The sequence below is a fragment of the Pan paniscus genome, chromosome 1 (genome assembly GCF_029289425.2).
Source record: "Pan paniscus chromosome 1, NHGRI_mPanPan1-v2.0_pri, whole genome shotgun sequence".
Lineage (NCBI taxonomy): Eukaryota > Metazoa > Chordata > Mammalia > Primates > Hominidae > Pan > Pan paniscus.
This window is the reverse complement of record NC_073249.2, coordinates 90,061,193-90,074,652: the sequence shown is the minus strand read 5'-3', so window position 1 is coordinate 90,074,652 and position 13,460 is coordinate 90,061,193. Positions and strand designations below refer to the sequence as shown.

The 13,460-nt window shown below is 46.6% G+C and overlaps 1 protein-coding gene across 2 annotated transcripts; it reads left to right on the top strand.

Annotated features, from left to right (window-relative positions):
• Positions 1 to 1,048: 1,048 nt before the first annotated feature.
• Positions 1,049 to 2,753, top strand: DUSP23 (dual specificity phosphatase 23). Of its 2 annotated transcripts, none has more exons than XM_003811912.5 (3): positions 1,049 to 1,204; positions 1,310 to 1,578; positions 2,363 to 2,753. In XM_003811912.5, the coding sequence occupies exons 2-3, from the start codon at positions 1,312 to 1,314 to the stop codon at positions 2,546 to 2,548; spliced, it is 453 nt and encodes a 150-aa protein (XP_003811960.1). In that variant the 5' UTR covers positions 1,049 to 1,204; positions 1,310 to 1,311; the 3' UTR covers positions 2,549 to 2,753. The 2 variants fall into 2 exon arrangements, with proteins under 2 accessions (XP_003811960.1, XP_008962552.1); XM_008964304.5 differs by having other exon boundaries at positions 1,068 to 1,211.
• Positions 2,754 to 13,460: the final 10,707 nt, after the last annotated feature.

Genomic DNA, 13,460 nt, shown 5'->3' with positions numbered 1-13,460 from the left:
TCTTCCAGAAAGCGCTTGGCACAGGGCCTGGTACATAAACAAATTCAATAAGTGTTAACTATTTTCATAATTACAGTTAGTCTGCATCGCTAGAAGCACATTATTCAAATGAGGATATGGACTGGTCAGATGACAGTGGAAACGGTGTTCAGATCTAGGGGCCCCCACCTAGTAAGAACAACACTAATCAACTCTAGCCTGCCCAGGGGACAGTGACCCAGAGAACTAGGAAACCTTGAAAAATGAAGAAATATGAAATACTAATAAAAATTAAGAAAACCCACAAGCGTTTAACCCAGATAATATTTGGGGACATGAGGGGGTTATGTGAAGAGAAAACAATGTTCCATTTAACTTTAGGAAATGGCGATATTATTAAAGATTTTGGAGGCATTAGTCATCATCCTTTGGTCAAGTTTATTAACCTCTCCAGTGCTTCTGTTTTTTCATCCATAAAATGGGATTCATTAGATCACCTATCTTATAAGATTACTGTGGCAATTAAATGAGTCAGTATGTGCTAAGTGCTTAGAAGACTATCTAGCACATAATAAATGCTCAATACGTCCTGAGGAGCAACTGGATTGACAGGAGAAGTTGGTGCTGGTTATTATTATTACTATAATTATTACTCTGGGTAAGTTTTTAATAGTTCCAGCAATGAAAAAATGAGAATAGCCTCCTTGCAGCAGTAATTCCCTCTTACTGGAACAGTTCAAAAAGTCGTTGATAATGACCAGTCAATCATTAGAGAGGAGACTCCTCGTCCTGGGAGAAAGCCGATTTGTCATCTCTTAAACCCCAGGGCATCCAGCGTGAAGGAGGTAGAACTAGGCCGGCCCGCGAGGAGGCAGGGGCAGGCGCCAGTGACGCAATGACTGCAACATGCCGCCAGGGTGCAGCAGAGCCCGACCCCGGGTTGTTCCATCCGCAGCAAATAATTCCTAACTCGCTCCAGGTCTTCCTTCTTAGCTGAGTGGGTTGAACCCCGTGGAAGTAACCCCCCGCCCATTATGATGATCCAGCCAATCACCGCGTGATCTGCTCGGACGGGGCGGGATCGCGGCGCTTCCCTCGGTCGCTCAGAGACTGGGTTACGCGTTCCAGCCCCGCCCCAGGCTCTGGGCCAATCCCCGCGGCTGGGCAGAGCGTCCCCGAGGGCGGCGCCCCGCAGACCACGTGGCCCGGGAGGCGCCGAGGCCAGGTAGGTGGTGAGTTACTTGGCTCGGAGCGGGCGAGGGGACGCGTGGGCGGAGCAGGGCTGGCCAGCCTCGGCCCCCATGACCCGCTGTCCTGTGCCCTTTCCCAGCGATGGGCGTGCAGCCCCCCAACTTCTCCTGGGTGCTTCCGGGCCGGCTGGCGGGGCTGGCGCTGCCGCGGCTCCCCGCCCACTACCAGTTCCTGTTGGACCTGGGCGTGCGGCACCTGGTGTCCCTGACGGAGCGCGGGCCCCCTCACAGCGACAGCTGCCCCGGCCTCACCCTGCACCGCCTGCGCATCCCCGACTTCTGCCCGCCGGCCCCCGACCAGATCGACCGCTTCGTGCAGATCGTGGACGAGGCCAACGCACGGGGAGAGGTCAGCGGGCGGGGTCAGCGCAGGGAGGGAGGGGCCTGGAAGGTCAGCGGGGGACACGGGCGGAGCTGGGGAGACCGGGCCTGGGATAACTTAACTGGGCTCGGGGAGGCAGACAGTAGGGCCGGGAGACTGGGAAGCCAGTGCGGGGGAGGGAAGCGCTAAACGGAAGGAACTAAAGAGAGGGCGAAGCAGTGCGAACTGGGCTTGAGGAGAGGCAGTGAAAACCAGCTAATACTGTGAGTTGTGAAGGAGAAGGGTGTGTACAGACACCTGGGAGAGGTGGGGGTTGAAGTCAGGTGGAGGCTGTTTACCATTTTCTAGAGTAAAGCTGTCCAAATATAATGGAACCTAAGTGGCTCCATGTAATGTTAATTTTTCTAGCAACGGCATTCTTAAAAAGCAGGGAAGCAGATAAAATTAACTTTGGTGATCTTAATGAGATATTTTCATTCTTTTTTCTACTACCTCTTCATACCCTGTTGCGTTTTTCACACTACATCTCAATTTGGACTAGCCACGTTTCAAGTACACAGCCACAGTAGCCGTGGCTACTGTCTTCTGTATTGAACACCACAGGTGGAGGGCTGTGTAGAGGTGGACAGCTCTTGAACCAGCCAGTGCAGAGGCCTCCTAGCCACCTAGTGCAGGGACAGCCCTCCCTGACTTTGCTGCAGAGCCCTGGACCTGGCACAGAAGAAGGAGCTATGGGGAGAACCAAGTGAGGGGCAGGAAACAGTTGTGGGTGGGGGAGTTGAGTGGCACCCATCGAGCACCCTCTTCATAGGCTGTGGGAGTGCACTGTGCTCTGGGCTTTGGCCGCACTGGCACCATGCTGGCCTGTTACCTGGTGAAGGAGCGGGGCTTGGCTGCAGGAGATGCCATTGCTGAAATCCGACGACTACGACCCGGCTCCATCGAGACCTATGAGCAGGAGAAAGCAGTCTTCCAGTTCTACCAGCGAACGAAATAAGGGGCCTTAGTACCCTTCTACCAGGCCCTCACTCCCCTTCCCCATGTTGTCGATGGGGCCAGAGATGAAGGGAAGTGGACTTAAGTATTAAACCGTCTAGCTCCCATTGGCTGAAGACACTGAAGTAGCCCACCCCTGCAGGCAGGTCCTGATTGAAGGGGAGGCTTGTACTGCTTTGTTGAATAAATGAGTTTTACGAACCAGGGCACGTTGCATGGTACTTTATAAAGCATTCCCACACATTAACTTACTTCAGCCTCACTGTAGCCCTGTGATACAGGAAAGACAGATGGGCCATCTCTGTTCTTTGGATGAGGTGGGCAAAGCTCAGAGAGGCCCATCTTCAACACTTCTAGAAAGTGGAAAGATGGGCCAGAACAGCAACACACGTCTTCAATCCCTTGAAGATGCTGAAATGCTATGTATCTGTTCCCTGACAATATTTGATGTGTTTTCTGGGGGAGCTAGTCAATGAAAAGGATTCAGGTCCAGAATAGCCTGGCCTCCTGGCATTCCCAGGTCTCTGATGCTCACAGGCCAGGAGGCCCCTCCGTGTAGGCCCACCTGCTGCACACATGTCACCCTTGTTTATCTGGGGGTAGAGACAGCCTGGATGTCACACTCACAGATAACCACCATCTCCACTTCCACAGGGCTGGTCACCTCTTACCAACCTCAGGTGCTGCTCAGCTCATCTGGGCTCTCTGGCTCATTCTGCTGCCCCACAACCTCAGGCCGAAGGACGTGAGAACAGAGCCAATCTAGGCAGTTACGCAGAGCAGATATTTAACAATTAAATGAAGAGTTCCAGGGCTCTAAATCTTGGCCATGTTTCTCAGATGTTATCTCCAGTTATCCCCTATTGGACCCCATTCTGCCCCCTTGTTGGGCCCCGTTTTGCCAGCACCACTACACTTTTGACTTATGAGAAATGGGAAGAATGGCATATATCCGCCCAATGGACTCTTTACTGTAGGTCTGCCTGTGGTCTTTTCTGCAATAGCAGGCTGAATAAGATAGAAATTCACCATAAAATGTGTGAGTTCCTGTACGTACCTGTATGAGTTCTGTTAGATCTGGAGGCCGCACAGTGGAATGAGACATAATTCCTGCTCTCAGGAGCTCAGCCTGCTGGAGAAGATGGGCACAGATAGAGTCCACCACAGACAATGGATGCTATTGTAGACATGCCTCCCAGTTCCAGTGGAGACATAGAAGAGTGGGGAGTCAAGGGTTCCCCTGTAGATCTCATCTTTTGTATCGTAGACCAGAGACAGGCCTAGCCAACTGGTCCTCCTTTCTGCTGCTTTCCCCCTTCCACCACTAACCACCCAGTTCATCCCTGTCCAACTCAACCTTAAACAAGAGATATCAGCTGAAGTCTTGCCAATCTAAGGCCATAAGATGCCCTCTCCCCAGTTTAACTTTATTTGTCAAATCTGAGTGATCAGTTCCTTCAAGCTTAGTCTCCACCTAGCCTACTCAGGTGAGGATGTCTCCCAAAGAGAAGAAACCTACACATTCCAGGCATTCCAGCTGGAACAGAGGAATGAGAATGCAAATAGAGGATGCACTGAAACCCTTACCCGCCTGTCACCAAAAGTTCTGTCTACCCTGCTCTCCCCCATCCACCCCTCCCCCAACAGTATGGCCCCATTCTGTTTCTGATGCAAACCAGAACATCTTCCAAAGGGGTGTGTGTGTATTTTCATGTGAAGGGAGTAGGGCATGAAGGGTGTGAATGGGCCACTTCCTGAACCTCTCCCCTCCAGTCTGAGGGCTTACCAGGATGGAGAGACAGAGAGAGGTGTGAGGCGTGAAGCTTCCCCAAGTTCGTGTCTCCACTCTGATCCTCACCTGCTAGGCCATACAACCAATCCTTGCCTTTTCTGCCTCTGTTCCTGTGTCACTCCATCCTCCCCACATCTCTGCACTGTGGAAGAGGAATATGCCCTTCCCTTCCTCCCAAGGCTCCTGCAAGGGAAACAAAATTTTTCTAACCCCATTAAAGCCCTGTGTACTCCCTCCATCCCCATAATTTAAGCAAGTCTCCTCTGACTCAAGAGTTCCTTAGGGAAATACACATATAATTAAGTGCTTAAGGAAACTGCTTTTTAAATAAGTAAGAGTTGGCTTGAAATGAAAAACTCTGCCCTTATCCTTCCATCTACCTGGTGGGTTAGCCTGTGGCTTCCTTTGGGCTCATTTCCACTCCCAATTGTTTTTTGTCTTCTCACCAAGCCCTCTTATGTCTATGGCTACCAATAAGGGGTAACAGACGAGCCATGTCCCTTCCCTTTCTACGCTGAGATAGATGATCCGTGCCACCATCTAAAAAGAACATTCGCCTCAAACCAGGATATCTCAACTATTGACGTTTGAAAGTGGGTGATTCTTTGTTGTTGGGGCTGTCTGTGCATTGTTGGATCTTTAGCAGCTTGCCTGGCCTCTAGTCACTAGGTGCCAGTAGGATACCCCTCCTCCCCCCAGTTGTGACAACAAAAATGTCTCTAGACATTGCCAAATGTTCCCTGGGGGAGCAAAATAAGCCTCAACTGAGAGCTGCATGAGACCAACAAGCACTGGATGCAGTCATTGGCTTTCATTTCCTCTGGGAGTGGAGGTGGGAACATACTTGGTAATGTCTCCTGTGGATGCACACATCTTAATGGGACAGAAAGGACCAACTCAAACCTCCTACCTTTTCAAGCAATGTCTGGTAGCCATCCCTGGTCTGTCAGCCTTTTTCCTGGCTGGTTTCCCAAGACAGTGATAGACACCGCTAACTTTCCATATTCAGGAGACTTTGATTCTCAATGAGCTGCTGATGGGCACAGCTGCAGTAACATCTACTCCCACCCCCATTTTTTTTACGTTTAATTCATGTTTATTCTCTGGTACATCATCAGAGTTCTCTGGTGAATGGAGGCTTCTCTATCTGGAAAACATTCCTTCATATCATTGGGGCTCTGCAGTAGTCACCTCTTGGGTTCCCCTTTCAGAAAATTATCCAGTTGCAGAAACAACTGGAAGCAAGTCAGAAGGAGCACCAGCCTTAAACCTTAACCTTAACAAGCACCTTCTCTGAGAAGATTCCTCCTCATCCTTCCCTGACTGGGGCCCTTTTGCTCTCTGGGTTCTGGATTCCATGACTGCCTCATAAGCCATGTATCCCAACATAGGTGTCCTGCTGCAGAGAGGACTGGAGTGGGGAAATAGGCCACACACTGCATACACTGAGGCTGGCACACACCTGCCTTGGAGCCATACTTGGTCATCACCCTTACATCCTGACCCATTCATAACACGTGGGGCTCCTGTCCACAGGAGGCTCATCACTGCTCTTCCTCTGGCTGAGGAGGTCCCACCTGCCCCCCATTATCCCCAAGACCTAGTCTTCCCGGGGCAATGGTGAGTACATTACCTGGGGCAGAGATTTGATCTAAACCATAAACCATTTCCCAGAATGAACTGCACCCGTGTGCCAAGCTTCAAATCAAATGTTCTGCTGTCTGTATCCTGCCATTCTTTCTGAGAATTTGGTGTCACAGGATTGCTTTGTCACAAAACAATGTCAATTACCACAAATGCATTTTGCATTTTGTCATGACCGTATTTTTCTTACTTATAGGATCATAATTGCCATCATTTACAAAGTGCTTACCATGTAGCAGGTGTTTTGCATACATTGTGTTATATTATTTTATCCTTACAACTCTGCAAGTCATGTATTTCCCCCTTTTTATAGATGAAGGGACTGAGATTTAGAGAGATAAATAACATGCCCAAAGCCACACACTGTTGATGGAGCTGAGATACAAACTCAAGTTGTAACTTCAGAGCTCATGTTTCTTTGGCCAGGCATCCCACTTGCCAAGACTTTTCCTGGCTTCAGCCCACAAAGGCATCTGCCTTCATGATTAGAGCTTGGCCTCATGGGCCGTCTCATCAACATGGCTTCCAGTGACCCCCCTTTTTATTCTCTTAGGAAGCCAAAGAACAACGCTGCATCTGACACTCATGTCAATAGCACCTGAATTATGTGCTTCTCCTTAAAATGTGGCCCAGTGACATTTTGGGCTGGATGATAAAAAATAAAAATAAATTAAAAATGTGGCCCGAGTATTTAAGAGCAAAATATTGACACTGATTTATCAGGGTGGTTCTCTCACATCCACTATTATCTAATTCAAAGCAAACAGATATCCTTATCTGGCATGACAGTCTTAAGGCCTGTGTGTCTGGTATCAAGCCCTCAAAAATGTCTTTTTATGTCTGATGATTTACTGAAAATCCTAATACCCTTTCTGTTTTCTTGTTGCTTGAGCCCTTAATGCGTGCCAGGCACTGTGCCAAATGCTTTACAGACGTTATCTCATTCCATCCTCAAAAAAAAAAAGAAAAGAAAAAACAAAACAAAACAGAAAATACCCTGTGAACAAAGCATTACAATAACCAGTGCACAGATGGATAAACTGACCCAGAGAGTTTAGGTGATCTGCCCACAGTCACCGAGTTGAGCAGGATTCAAACTTTGGGCTGTCTAGCTGTAAACCACCGGTTGCCTTCACTCTTGGGAGGAGAGAGAATAGACTTTGTTGTAATTAGAAAATATATAACAGCATCTCGTATTCCCCAGAATGGAGTCATCTGGACTCACAGGGCCATCGGTGGAGCTCTCCAATCACACAGCTTCCCCAGCACTGCTGCTCAATGTTCAGTGGCATAACTCTGACTTGGGAGCGTGCAGGCTGCCAGCACAGTCATCATCTCTAACAGGCTTCTGCCTCAAGCCTCCAACACCATCAAAAATATAATCCCCTGTTGACTTAGAAATAAATTACATAAGCACTTCTTCCATTACTTTAAAATTTTTCTCTGGCTATTATGGATTCGAGGCATGCTCTTGAGAAGTCAGCTTGTCCAAGCAAGCAGAAATTTAAGAAACACTTTGGTGCATGTCCATGCCTGAAATTGATGACTTATTTGCAACCTTGATAACAGAGTTTCTTGTGCCAATAAATTGCTTAAATTGCTTTGACAACTCTTTCACCCTATTTTTCCACTGACTTACTCTGTCACCACAGATATATAATCATGAAATAAATTAGTGATGTTTTCAATGTGTGGCATTCAGTATGGCAAACAGTTCTGGGATTATTTCCCTGCTAGCTTTTGTCAACAAAAAGAGTCAAACTCTAAAATATTTTAAGAGATTTACTCTGAGTCAAATATGAGTGACCATGGCCCGTGACACAGCCCTCAGGAGATCCTAAGAACATGTGCCCAAGGTGGTCAGGGTACAGCTTGGTTTTATACATTTTAGGGAGGCACAAGACATCAATCATCAAATGCATTTAAGAAATACATTGATTTGGTTCAGAAAGGTGGGACAACTCAAAGCAGGTGGGGAGGGGGCTTCCAGGCTACAGGTAAATTTAAACATTTTCTGATTGACAATTGGTTGAGTTTGTCTAAAGACCTGGGATCAATGGAAAGGAAATGTTCAGGTTAAGATAAAAGATTGTGGACCGGGCACAGTGGCTCACGCCTGTAATCCAGCACTTTGGGAGGCCAAGGTGGGCGGATCACGAGGTCAGGAGTTGAAGACCAGCCTGGCCAACATGGCGAAACCCCGTCTCTACTAAAAATACAAAAATTAGCTGGGCGTGGTGGCATGCGCCTGTTATCCCAACTACTCGGGAGGCTGAGGCAGGAGAATTGTTTGAACATGGGAGGTGGAGGTTGTAGTGAACAGAGATGGCACCATTGCACTGCAGCCTGGGCAACAGGGTGAGACTCCGTCTCAGAAAAAAAAAAAAAAAAAAAAAGATAAAAGATTGTGGATACTAAGGTTCTTTTGAAATCTTATAGTGGCTGCTCTTAGAGATAATAGATAACAAATGGTTCCTATTCAGGCCTTTAAAACGTACTAGATTCTTATTTAATCTCTTCAGGATTGGGGGGCCTGGAAGAAAAAGATCTAGCTGTGTTAATAGAGATTCTTTACAGATGCACACGTCCCCCCACAAAGGACAGCTTTGCAAGACCATTTCAAAATATGGCAAAGAAACATGCTTTTGGGGTAAAATAGTTTGACCTTCTTCTTTGTCACATCATGTTATGCCAGAGTCACATTGGAAAGTAAGTCACAATATATAGGGTTAAATATAACCCATCTGATGAGAATTTGTGGTTTGAAGGTCATGAGTCCCCAGGCCCCTTAGATAGGAATTTGGGCAAGATAAAAAAAAATCAGAGCTCAGTCCTCACTTTTTAAATTATTATTGTTTTTATTTTTCTTTTTTGAGATGAAGTCTCACCCTGTCGCCCAGGCTGGAGTGCAGTGGCACAATCTTGGCTCACTGCAATATCCGCCTCCTGGGTTCAAGTGATTCTCCTGGCTCAGCCTCCCGAGTAGCTGGGACTATAGGCACCCACCACCACGCCCAGCTAATTTTTTGTATTTTTAGTAGAGATGGGGTTTCACCGTGTTAGCCAGGATGATCTCGATCTCCTGACCTCATGATCCGCCTGCCTCGGCCTCCCAAAGTGCTGGGATTACAGGCGTGAACCACCGCACATGGCCAGTCCTCACTTTTACAGTAAACACACCAATGAATCTTCTTTAATAATATACATTGAGCGTTAGCGACTCTACTCCAAACTCAAAGGGACCCCATGGGAAATATTAATCCATGCACCATCCCACAGGTGACACCACTTATCTTCTTCACTAGATTTTGTGTGTCCTTGGGCTCCCCCACCCCAGTGAAATTCACTGATTTGCATGTTTTCTATAGGTACACTTCCTGAGATCTAGCTGGGGCTGGGTGCAGCCTAGAGCCATGGAATAGAATTAAAGTAGCCACACTGGTATCAAGCCTACAGGCAGAACCATGCCATTCTTGACCATGACCTGTAAGGACCTAAGGAATCCAATCATTTTCTTCATCTCCTTCTTCACCTTATATACTCCTCTCTCCCACAGGCTTTGTTCTCTTCTCTCTGCCTGTGTTGGTGGTCTGCAGAACCACTCTCAGGTTGGATGTTTTGCTAGAAGGACTCACAGAACTCAAAAAAGCTATTATACTCTTTTCTTTCCTCTCAAAATATTACCCTGTCTTGATATACTCTCGATTATAGTATATTACAATGAAAGGAAGTGGGTTAAAATCAACAAAAAAGAAAGGTACGGGCTGGGTACAGTGGCTCACACCTGTAATCCCAGCACTTTGGGAGGCTGAGGCAGGTGGATCACGAGGTCAGGAGATTGGGACCATCCTGGCTAACACGGTGAAACCCCATCTCTACTAAAAATACAAAAACATTAGCCAGGGTGGTGGCACGTGCCTATAGTCCTAGCTACTCAGGAGGCTGAGGCAGGAGAATCTCTTGAACCCCTGAGGTGGAGGTTGCAGTGAGCCAAGATCACACCACTGCACTACTGCCCTCCTGCCTGGGCGACAGAGCGAGACTCCGTCTCAAAAAAAAAAAGAAAGAAAGAAAGGTACATACCGCAGAGTTCAGAGGAAACTAGGCACAAGCCTCCAGTTGTCCTTTCCCAGTAAAGTCACATGGACAGTGCTTAATTCTTCCAGCAACAATGTATGACAGCACATACAAAATATGGCCAACCAAGGATGTTCACCTGAGCCTTGATGTCCAGCATTTTGTTTTTAGTTTAGTTTAGTTTAGTTTAGTTTAGTTTAGTTTAGTTTAGTTTAGTTTAGTTTAGTTTAGTTTTGTTGAGGTAGCAGGGGGTCAGTCACATAGACATGCAGCATTCACATAACTCAGTCTCCAGCCCCAACACAGGTCAGACTGAAACAACATGGCCCAAAGCAGCCTAGGCATATAAAAACAGGTGCTCACCATAAATCACATTGTTAGCAGAAATGATCTGGCCTGGCTCATGGTCTCAGGTATACAAAGACACTCTTACCATGCAGGATATTTCAAGAGTTCAGAGGTCTCAGAAGCTAATCAAGGGCAGTCTCAACGACCCTTGGAATGTGCAGGGTTTGGGCAATCCAGGCCTGCTGAGTTGATCTTTTACTGCACACTACTCCACACTACTTTTCCTGCACACTTTTTGTGCCCTCTCCACGTGACAGCCTGGGCAGGTGGGATGCTTTGCTCACCAGCTCTTTGCCTAGCTCCTAACTCCTACTGACCCCTACTGGTCATAGTTTAAACATCACTTTTTCAGGAAAAGGTTTCCAACAGGCCCCCATGTATTCCCAAAGTATCTGTCCTACCTTGAGGCCCTTTGCTCACCAATAATAATTCATTTAGTCATTTGATGTTTCTCTGTATGCTGCTACAGTCTAAGGACCATGTGCATACCTCTAGCACAGTACAATGCCTGGCACATCAATATTCAATACTCAATAAACAGATGATGACTGACTAACTGATGTGCTGTCACTTACCTGGGTATCTGCACATAGGTGAATAAATGGGAAGAAAATAATAAATCTAGGGAATGGATAATCTAGTGGAGGAATACATGACATATGTGCCCTCCTAAGTGTAAATGCAAAGTTGGATACAATTAGCCAATATGCAATGCATAAATACTTAAGCAATGGGATAGTGATTAAAGAGATAAGAGGAGTGAAATTCAAAAAGTTGAACCTTCAAAGAGATGTGGAGAGTGAGGTTGGATAGCCTAAGGGATACACAAATGCTGGATGTTATTAAAAATACCAATGTTATGTGTTGGGTGCAGAGTCCATATGGGGAGCCTTAGACAGAGGGATGAACAGGACAAATAGGTATCAGTGAGGGGAGGGAAAAATATGGGGAGTCAACTGGCATAGATGAAGTACAAACCTCATCCAATGGGTAGCAGGAAATGCATGGTTAGGTGAAGATAGTGAAAGGGCAGCAAAAACTCATGCCAAAAGGTTTGGATCATATCGGATCAACAGTGTGGAGTCACCACAGTTTTCTGAGTAGAGGACATGTCACTAGGTCCAATTTTCCTTAAATTACACTCTGACAGAATGGCTCCGTTACTTAGCCACAATATGGTGCATTATGATTTAACACTGCCAAAGAGAGACAGGGTCTCACGGCTGCTGATTTTTAAGGCTTTTCAGAAGATAAGAGTTAAGTAAGAACCTGCTTTTCCTGCTTGCTGGAAGTTAATGACTTTAATGCTTTGCAAAAGAAAGTAAAAGGGTTGTTAAGTCAGAGTGCTCACCCTCTGGGCCTGCAGGTTATGATTTTTTAATGCTTTTCAAAAGGGAAAGGATCTCAAGTGAGTGTCATCCCTGCCTGCTAGAAATATATGTCTTTCAGACGGCAGCTGGCACAGCCTCCTGCACACCCACTGCTCTGCCTGATTCACTGCATTCACATTTTAAATCTTGGAATGTTGCCATATCTCAGTCGACCCAATTCACAGGTCCACAGAGGCAGCGACCCCAGGTGCTGCAACTCAGTCCAGCATTTCTCCCTATTGTCCCAGGTCAGGGGGTGTCTTGAGCCTTCAAAATTTTTGCCTCAGTTACCTCCCTACTCCCTCCCCTTCTCTGTCACTACGTCTGTCCACTTACCCTCAAACCTGTCTTCTCTTCTCCAAATAGTGATCAATTTGTCAAGTACTAAAAAGCCACACAGATCAGGTGGTATGTTTTTTTCTGTAAACAGAGGGTATGATGTGTGCTGAGGAGGGGAGGGCTGGGGACTGCAAAGACAGCTCCCCACAGAGGAACACCCCAGGTCCTGGAAAAGTCAAGGCAGCTGAGTCTGGCAACTCAGGCATCTCCTGGTCAGCACTGTTCACCTGAAGACTTAGAGAATCATAGACCAGCACAGGCACCAGGGAGTCTTCTCCTGTCCCTCACAGGGGACTGCAGAGCCCAAGATGGGACTGGGCAGAGGGGACAAGCCTGGGTCTCCACATTCTGTTCTGCAGTCCTGTGGTCCCAGATCTGCCCTGGCACCGTGCTCAAATTCCTCCAGGGACAAAGGAAGGCTGGGAAGACATGGAGGGTTCCAGGCCCATGCAGGAGTCAGGCCACACTCTTGAGAGGACCCTCAACCCACCCCAACCCACCTCTGCTCCTTTAATAACCTGGAGGCCACAAGGGAAGTCAATGGGATCCCCAGGTGAGGCAAATGAGAAAGAAACCAGGACACTACAAATTAAAATAAGAATAACAACAATAAGATATGATTTTATATACAGCAGGATTGGACACACATACACCACCCTCCTCCCACACACACACACACATCCACACACACGGACATGTTCACACACACCAAATCAAAAAATACTAAAGTTAGCAAGGCTAAGGGGAAACAGGAACTCCTAAACTGCTGAGGATATGTAAATCAGTATAGTAACCTTGGAGAGTGATACGTTGATTAGTTCACCCCAAAATCCAGCCACTTCACTATACACATATATATATATTTGCAGACAAATTCTACATTTGAGTAAGTTAGCGACATGTATGAGGCTCCTCACTTATTCACTAATGCAATGTGTGTTGTATTGAGCACCTACTATATGCCAGCCACAATTCTAGGGTCTAAAAATTGAGTGTTAACAAAAAGCAAAATGTCTGCCTCCATGGAGTGTATACACAGCTTTGTTGAAATAGCCAAAAACTGAAAACAACCTGAAAATATATTGCTAGGAGAATGGACAAACACTCAACTAGAGATACCAGTATCAACACAGATGTATTTTGGAAACAGTGTTGGGTGGGTAGGAAAGAAACTTGCAGGTACAAAATACTATTTATATGAATAAAAACAAACAATACTATAAATTGTGTGTTGATACATACATATGTTACACAAATAAATGGTCTGGACACCTACCAAACTCAGAATCTTAGCTGCCTCCAAGAAAGGAGAGAAAAGACCAGGAAGGAGAACTTCAAGTTTA

Bases quoted from the DNA above. Each gene is read 5' to 3' on its own strand.
- DUSP23 (XM_003811912.5), top strand. From the start codon at position 1,312: ATGGGCGTGCAGCCCCCCAACTTCTCCTGGGTGCTTCCGGGCCGGCTG. The intron at 1,579-2,362 runs GTCAGCGGGCGG...CCCTCTTCATAG, and splicing joins AGGCCAACGCACGGGGAGAG to GCTGTGGGAGTGCACTGTGC.